The 8,972-nt window shown below is 48.9% G+C and overlaps 1 protein-coding gene across 1 annotated transcript; it reads left to right on the top strand.

The window, feature by feature from the left end:
• Positions 1 to 3,637: 3,637 nt before the first annotated feature.
• ppp1r3cb (protein phosphatase 1, regulatory subunit 3Cb) lies at positions 3,638 to 6,295 on the top strand. Its single transcript, XM_086092226.1, has 2 exons — positions 3,638 to 3,809; positions 5,063 to 6,295. Exons 1-2 carry the CDS (start codon positions 3,796 to 3,798, stop codon positions 6,018 to 6,020), a joined length of 972 nt encoding a protein of 323 aa, XP_085948352.1. The 5' UTR covers positions 3,638 to 3,795; the 3' UTR covers positions 6,021 to 6,295.
• Positions 6,296 to 8,972: the final 2,677 nt, after the last annotated feature.

Below are 8,972 nucleotides of genomic sequence, written 5' to 3'. Positions count from 1 at the left end.
CTCAAGTGTATTCCCCGTACACAGAGGTTACTTCCGTTCAATCGCACTGCCTTTCAAAGTAAGACCGGATGTTCACGCTTTTACATTTTCCACATTGTGTTTTACATTTTTATCATGCAAAATTATGCAAATAGTAATTTATAAAATGTCTACTTATAGTCAGAATTTATAATCCAAATGAATTTTTGAAAATGACTACTCAAGAAAAATAATGTTTTACTTGATTGAAACCAGTTTCATCAAACCAGTGGGTGGAAGCAACAACGGTCAAAATAACAACTCAAAGATTGGACTAAAATACAAATATGGAGCCGCCTCTGCCATCAGAAATGCAATGGGAAGGGAGAGATTGGCAGCGAAGCGAGGCAGGAGGAACTAGGAATGTTTTGGGGGAATGAGACGATTGCTCCTTGACGTCATCATTTGATGCAGACATCTCTTCAAAAAGACTGAAGAACGGGAAAGAGGAACAAAATGAATCCAACAGTAGGTGGCGCTCGTGTGTCACATGCCTTGAAGGCTCTTCTGTCTGTGTTTGACTTGGACCGCGAACAGCGTTGTGGACTTGAGACCGCACCGTGTCCACGATGTTTGAACGTGCACGCCGTGTGGCCACAACAACGTCCGCCATTGGCTCTTCAGCCTGGTGATCATGTGACCTTTTGGCACCGCCCTAACCCTAACCCTAATTAGGTCAGACGTCCCCCACCCTCGCCCCCTCCTCTCAAGTGGGGCGTGAAGTGCCAAGGTTCCGACTGTCGGCCAATCCTCACATCTTTTCAAGTCACTTTATCTTTATCTTTAATCGCGCACTAAACTTTTACGGTCGTCTCGCCGTGTCGACGACTTGGTTGAGGGTGCGGTCAGTTGCTAGGCAACCGCGACATTAACACCGCTATCTATTTTACTTTACGTCCCAGCATGATCCTATGCGTGGACGCAGCATGATGAACCCCACAACACTGTGAGTGAGTGAGTGAGTGAGTGAGTGAGTGAGTGAGTGAGTGAGTGAGTGAGTGGCATCAAAATGAATTGATTAATTGACAAGTAATCGATTATCAAACTAATATTGACAACTATTTTAATAAGCCAGCCATGGTTTAGTCAGAGCCGAACTTGTTTGACATCAAATTGTCCGAATCGTCTGATTTCAGCTTCTCAAAAGTCAATAGTCTCTGCTTTTACTTTGAAAAACAAAAGAGTGAACCGGCAAGTGAATCTGTTTCAAAAGGTTTGGTGAATGCAACGTCAAACCTCTCGTGTGATATTGTGCAATTGTTGTTTACTTGTTGTTGTTTTAAGTCACGAAACAATACCAAATAAATAACAATAATTGGTTAATAAATAATAATGCTGCAGTGGGATTGTTTTGCAATGCACAATAAAATTGTATCTGATTATTCGATTCATCAATGGAATAATCGATAGAGTAATTGACGCTAAAAATATTCAATAGAGTGCGTGCGTGATCAAAAGTGAAAATGTGTGTGTGTGCGCGTGCGCGCGTGCGTCGACCTGAACTAAACCCCCCTTGCAAGCTGTGGGGTGACATGACTTGTGTTTTATTTTATTGCCGTTTGTGTTTATGTTGGACTTGTGCCTCCAAAGTCAACAAGTGTCAGGACAACATGAGGACAAAATGGCCCCCAAATATCCCATCCATTGATTTTGTTATTTATTATCATCAGGTTGAGACATTGCAAGTTGTTCTCTTGGTCTTTATTGAGCAAACGTCTTCTGAGCGAACGCGACGGGACGTTCATACTCAGTATGACGAGGATGTACTTTTAATATTCATGTCAATATTTAATCATCACTGTTCTGGAAATAGACTTTTTAAATAATGATATGATATAATATGACTGCAATGTATTTCCAACCTTAAATGTGGCCTCGATCCAAGAGTCTTTCCCGCAAAAGCCAACAACGTCCGTGATGTCATTGCTCGCTTTGGCTATAAAAGTCCAAAGTTGACAATTAAGGTCCAGTTCGGCAGAAGGGCTTCAGGCCTGCGCGGTCCTGCCTGCCGCCGCTTGGACTCGGTTGCCAGTTGAAAACCAGGAGAAGACAAATCGATGGCGTTTGTATGACCGAATGTTCGGGTTTGTCCATTTGGGTTTTGACAAATCTGTTTTGGGAAACGTGTCCTGACTCACGATGTCGCGCGATGGCCGCTCCGACGGAGGACCAAAACTGCGGATAGGAAAAATAATCATTCGAAAATTAAATACAAAAACAACAGCAAAATATATATATATTAGAATTAGAATTTTCGAATTCTATTTTTTTCTAGATCTGTTTTTATTTTCACTTTTAGTCATTGATTTATTTGGAATTTGTTCAGTTTTGGTCCTCCACACTTGCACTCCAACTCACACAAAAAGAGGACGACAGCATGTGAAGACTTTTCAGGACACGCCAACAAAAGAGGACACGAGGACAAAGATGCGGCAAGTCATAACGAGACGACATTTCGGGACTTGAGCAAAAAGATGCCAAGAGAGTGTTTGTTTGTTTTTTCAATCTCAAGTGAGCCCAAAAAGGGATCGCGTGGCTCTTATCGGCGCCATAAAAAAAAAGTGTGTCGTCTGATGTGAACATTTCGACCCGGCGTCAACCAAAAGCGTCTCTGTCCTTATTTGTCTCCAGGCGGACCTTCCTGCCAACTCAAACACGCGTTTGCATTTTTACCGAACCATTTCATTTGATGTTATGTTTCTCGCACCTTGACATACAAAAGACCATTTTTGGGGCGACAACAAGCAACAGTTGAGCAAATAGTGAACAATTCTTCAAAGACGGCTTCAAGTGTTTGTTTTTTTGGCCACTCCCATCTGAAGTTTACTCGGAAACGAAAGAGAATCACGACAAGCGCGTTGACGAGCTGAATGCTAATGCTAATGATTGCGACCATCACTGAAGCAACCGATGCCTCAGGCGGTCCTGAAGGCTGTGGGTTCGATTCTCAACCCTCGTGACCATGTCCAGGTGTCCACGAGCAAGATATCGAACCGCCAGATGTCATGAGGAGGTCAAATGAGGAGAAAAGTGTGAGACAAGTGAAAATCCATTCACCGCCGAGCACAAAACGTGCGACAAAACATGTCGACCGGCACTTGGGCAGAACGCAGAGTCACATGTTCTTTATCCTCCGCATAGAACCGCAGCGTGCGGAAATTCTAATTGAACGTAAAGGCAGCCGGGTTCGGAGGTGTGCCGCCAGACTCGGGTCTATTAGCGGAGTTCAAAGCAAACTTGCCGGAACAGCATTTAGCTGTTATGCTGCTTGCAAATGGAAGAAGCTGCCGACAGAAGTGACGTCAGCCCCAAGTGGCAGTCCTTGGGCGCCGCCCACGGCCGCCATCTTGCTCACGAGCACCACCAGCGCTTGCCCTCGTGCACCTTCGTCGTTGTACAGTTTGTTTGTTGCGCATGGGAGGTGAAGCGAGTTGGCCGGCAGAGGGCGCCAGGCGCCTTCCCGTCAGCCGCAGGCCATCCGGGCGCCATCTTGCTGCGCACCTCGCAGAGGACACGCCCCTCCCCAAAGCCAGCCCGGCCCCGATTGGCCGGCCGCCTCGCCTGCTCTCTCCCCATTGGCCGCCACGGGGAGCAATGCGGCGCTACAAAACCAGCCCAACGGAATCCGCTCGGCACTGAACCCACAGCAGCGAGGAGGAAGAGGAGGAGGAGGAAGACGACGACGACGACGACGACGACGACGACGACGGAGCTGGGAATGTTCTAGAAAAAGCTGCCTTGAGTTGGAGCGCTGGGACCCGAGCCTTAACAGTTTCCATGAGTGCTGCCAGGTGAGATTTGGAGCACTTTTGAAAAGTTGCCCGCCGCTCGTCACGTCGCTTCCAAAGTTGACAGCTGGCCCCGAGTCGCTTCTTCTTCAATTAAATGGTCTCTTTTGAGCTCAAGAAGGAATTCGATGAGAAGAAATAAGATTCAGATTCAGATGATGATGATGATGATGATGATGCACAAAAGTTGAATTGACGTTTGAATTATTGTTGCTTGTTGACCACGACGTTGTTTCAACGAGCAAAAAGAATCCGGTGGCCAAGTCAAGTCCAATGTTTTATTGTTAATCACGTTCCGTTCCGTCATTAATCGCGCCCACTTGCGATCTTGTTCCTTTCAACTTTTGTTGACCTGATTGGCGGACAGTTGACACACACTCACTTCTTCTTTTTCTTTCCGCTCAAACGAGGTGAAAAAGTCATTTGAAATTATTTGTCAGCTCGTCGCGACATTTTGCCTCTTTTTTTTTTTTTTCTTTCTTCCTCTAACAGGATGAAAAGTAGTTGAATATTTCATCTTTCGATCCCAGGCAAGATTTGCCTCAAATGAACTTTTGGGGGATTCCGCACACAAGACATTCACGTTTCTTCTTCTTCTGCTCAAACCAGATGAAAAATAACAAATGTCTCGTTTTCAGTTGGTCAACACCAGCACAGGATTTTCCGGATGTAAAGTTGTTTTCAAGGCATAACCTTATAATTATAGGCAGAAGATAGATTTGCAAAAATATTGGACTGCAACAAGCGGCTGGTAAACGTTTGATACAAAATTATTCACGCACAAATATCTGCCATTTTCATGTACAAATAAATACGTGATTTATTTGTAAATTTTCAGTTCTGCTTGTAAATAGTTGAATGTGCATTTGCAGCGCTACACACACGCACACGCAAACGCACACACACACACACACACGTTAGGAAGGTTCGGCGAAGAGGTCAAGTCGATTGGGAACGAGCCAGCGCCAGTTTTTTATAAACAAGCCTTCATTTGACCTTGAACGAGGAGTTTGTTGAACACGACATTCAACTTCCTTCAAACCGGAAGTTGTTGACGTTAACTTGACATTCGCTTAATTAACGCAAGCAAACGCCATTTTTGGGATCTCGATTGCCAACTTAGTTTTTCTTCTAGTTTCGAGTCTCAAAGCACTGATGAGTTTGTGTGGACGTTTGTCACTTACCGCTGTTTTCTTGTCTCGTCCCCGTCCCGTCCCGTCCCGTCCCGTCCCGTCCCGTCCCGTCTCGCCCCGCAGCCTTCTGCCGTCCTTCAGTCCGTCCGCGATGCCCGGGCCGGTCATGCCCATGGACGTTTCCATGCGCTTCTACATCAGCCACTCTCCTCCTCCTCCTCTGCGGGGCTTCCTCAGCTCCTACGAGGCTTCCCACCATCGGACCAAGAGCCATCGGGCCCAGCGGGACCGAGCGTCCGCCGCCGCCGCCGCGCTCCGGCCCTGCCTCAGCAGCCAGCACGATCAGTGCTGGGGCAGGAAGGGCGAGAAGAAGAAGGTGGTGTTCGCCGACTCCAAAGGAATGTCGCTCACCGCCGTGCGCGTCTTCTCCAAGAACGAGGAGGAACGCGGCGGCGGCGGCGGCGAAGGCGGCGAAGGCGGCGACGAGCTCCAGTTCGACATGAGCGACCTGGAGAACGCCGCCATGGACCTGAAGATCAGCTCGCAGCGCAACCTGGCGCTGGACTTCAAGCAGCCCTCGGCCGACTACTTGGCCTTCCGGAACCGCCTGCTCCACAACTCGGTCTGCTTGGAGAACTGCTCGCTGCAGGAGCGCTCGCTGACCGGCACGGTCAAGGTGCGCAACGTCGGCTTCGAGAAGTCCGTCCGGGTGCGAGCCACCTTCGACTCGTGGGCCAGCTTCGTGGACGTGAACTGCACCTTCATGAACAACGTGTACGGCGGCCACGACACCGACACCTTCGCTTTCGTTCTGGACCTGCCCGCCGACATCTCGCCTCAGAACCGGGTGGAGTTCTGCGTCCGCTTCGAGGTCCCGGACCGGACCTTCTGGGACAACAACGACGGCAAGAACTACGCCGTCAAGCACGTGGGCTGGACCGGCGCGTCCGCCCAGCACAACAAGTCGAGCGGCGTCCAGGTTGTGGACCCGGACCAGTTGGGAAGCCCTCGCTTGTGCAGCGGCTTCTTTCCCGCCTGGCAAGGCTGGAACCACGTGGACGCCGCCGTGCCTTACTGGTGAGCGCTTGCACGGGCGCCGCCACGTTACGTCCTTCATATTGAAGGGGAGCCGCAAAACTTCTGCACCTTGGGCACGCCGATGATGTCATCAGAGGGCGCCTGCACCTTATTGCTTCACCTTCCGCAGCGGGTTTGCATCTTTGTGATTTGCACAGACTGTGTGTGCGTGTGTGTGTGTGTGTGTGTGTGTGCGTGTGTGTGTGAGGCTGCCAATCAAGTTTCATTTTATTTTGGCAAAGGAAGTTGTTGTTTGTAATAAAAGTTTCTATTTGTTGACTTGCCTCTCCATTTCTTTCTTAATTTTAATGTTTAGCGTGTCTGCCACAGGGTTGTGAGTTTGGTTGGCGGTTCGAATGTGTGTCCAATGCGAAGCTGGCGTGTTCTTTCTGTGCTCACCAGCCGATGGCAGGTCCCAAAAAAAAAAAAGTATCAAAGCGCGTGACCTCTGCCGTCATTCGTGATGCGTGTGACCGCTCAGGAAGAAGCGGCGCCCGCTCCATCTTGGACTCATCATCCAGACCAAAAAGAATCTCCGGCGGGATCTGGACTTCCTGCTGCCGCATTCCTGCCGGCTCACGGCTGCAATCCAACACGCAAACTTTCGCATTGCATCATGCGGGCACAAAAACACATACTTTCGTTCATACATGTCACATGCACAAAAAAAATACATTCACACATCCCCCCCCAAAATGAAATATAACGTGCATGTTACATTCACATGAGTGAAAATGTTTCACCCTTTGAACGATGACTTTAATTTCACGTTCGATGCATGTCACACACAAAAAGACACGCTTGACATGAAACCTACGTGTTGCATACATGCTACATCGGAAGAGGCACGTTACGTACATTAGCTCCGCCCACACATTCAAACATACCCGTTGACACATGTACACCACATGCATGTTACTTTCAAACAAACATCACACCTCAAGACTGTTGAACGCACGTGAAAACATGCATGTTATGCGCACACATCAACACGTGACAGACGATTTGACATTCTCCCGCCTTCATCAAACGTCACATACTTGTGACATGCACACAAACATGACATCCACACGCCCGCGCATGCAAACACACATGTTGCATGAAGACACAAGTGAGGATTCACGCGTGTGCACTTTGATGGGTCAAAGGTGCGCGTGTGTCAAAATGTTGACATGTCGAAAAGCCTTTTTCTGTCCTGAGGTCGCACGTGTGACGCGTGGGCCAAATCGGGACACGCGGGGAAAAAGTGATTGACAGCTTCAACACGCACGCGCGCGTCCATGCAGTTTGTTTGCGTGTGTGTGTTTTCGCGTTGCATGCAGCCTGAAGGTGGGCGTGGCCTGTCGGCGGAGATCCGCGGAGATCAAAAGATTTGATCGAGCAGCAGGGGCGACGCCCAAACACGGATCAGCTGACGCGCGCTCCTCTTTGCCGATTGGCTGACAATCCGGCGCACCTCCAAATTCTTGCTGGTCAAAGAAAGGCGTCTTCGTCTTCGTCTTCTTCTCGTCTTCTTCTCACTTCCTTCCTGTCGTCCTCCTCAAATGGCTCAGACACTTCAAGAGAAGTGAAAAAATATACACGCACGCACGCACGCACGCGCTCTTACTGATTGCCATTTCCTGACATTGACCTTTGAACTCTCGCCATGCCAGTCAAGTTGATCATGTGAGCGCATGACTGCACTTTGACCCCACAGACGGCGGCTCAGCTCACACTGAACATGAATGTTAGCAAAGCGCTAATGTTAGCAAAGCGTTTCGGAAGTCTACGTGTTGCGCTAACGTCAGATGAGCCAAAACAAACCCAAGCGGCTGAACCGACAGCCGTTGCCGCGACAACTGCTAGAATTCATTCGCTGCTGCTAATTAACATAGCTCGAGTTAGCACACGTTAACTTGGTGTTAGCCTCTTGTTGAAATGGCACAAAATGAAATGTATGAGATGGATTTTGTCACCAGAAAAAAAAGTGACTGACCAACCAAATCATTTTGTTTGTTTTTTGCGGAATCCGAAGTCTCGTTGATCTCAATTGCTTGAAGCGAGCGAGTGCAAGACAACAGAACGTCATGCCTTCGAGAGCAGATAAGTCCAGAAATGTCTCCAGATAGAAGACACGGCCGATGAGATAAGATAAAGAAAACGTCTCTTCGCCGTCTTCATCAAGGAGGTCAACTGCGCTGCAGCAGAAATCTCCAAAGACCAAAAGCGTCCATCGTGCGCTTCTTCACGGACATGCGGTCTGACTTTTGGGACGCTTTGGGTTTCTCAGCCCGATCCAGCCTTTCCAGTGGTCCGTGTCTCCCAAAGCCAACACAGCTGAGGATGGTTAGCAGTCCTCATGCAGAGCTTGCTAATCAGCTGATCGTTTGAAACACCCGTGTTGGCTTTGGGAGACATGGAAAACAAGCTGGACGGGGGTACTTGAGGACGGCGGTCTCGGAGGTCCAACGCAAGACCCTCAAGGTCTCCAATTTCCACGTCTTTGAAGGCTTTCCGAGATGACGTTGCGTTCTTTTGAAGCGCTTCGGGTCTTCCTTCCCTCCAGTCGCATTTTCGCATCTTCTCGTATCACTTTCAGGTCTTTTGTACTTCAGGTGGCAAAGATCCATTTCAGTCTCTCAAGTCTGTCAGAGGTCTCGCAGGTCTTTCTCGTTGCAGTGCTTCGGTCCTTCCCATCTCCAGGACCGTTTGCAGTTCTTTTAAATCCTTCAAAGGTCCATTTCCTTCCACACTTCTTGCGAACCATTTGCACCTTTTGGACGTCCTTCAGGTGTCCTTTGTCCTTGCCAGTTGTTTCAAGTCATTCAGGTGGCGCGTGTCCACACACGCCCCTTGGCGACAGCGGCTGTAACCGGACCTCGGCTCAGATCCGCCCGTCAGCTGCCGGGGGTCTTGGCGGGCGCCAAATTTCTACGTTTTTGTCCAGCAACCAATCGGAGAAGCCGATTGTTGC

This window comes from Leptonotus elevatus, chromosome 13 (genome assembly GCF_054856555.1).
Source record: "Leptonotus elevatus isolate MCC_2025b chromosome 13, RoL_Lele_1.0, whole genome shotgun sequence".
Classification (NCBI taxonomy): Eukaryota; Metazoa; Chordata; class Actinopteri; order Syngnathiformes; family Syngnathidae; genus Leptonotus; species Leptonotus elevatus.
Note: the sequence above shows the minus strand (reverse complement) of the source record. Positions and strands in the feature narration are given on the sequence as shown.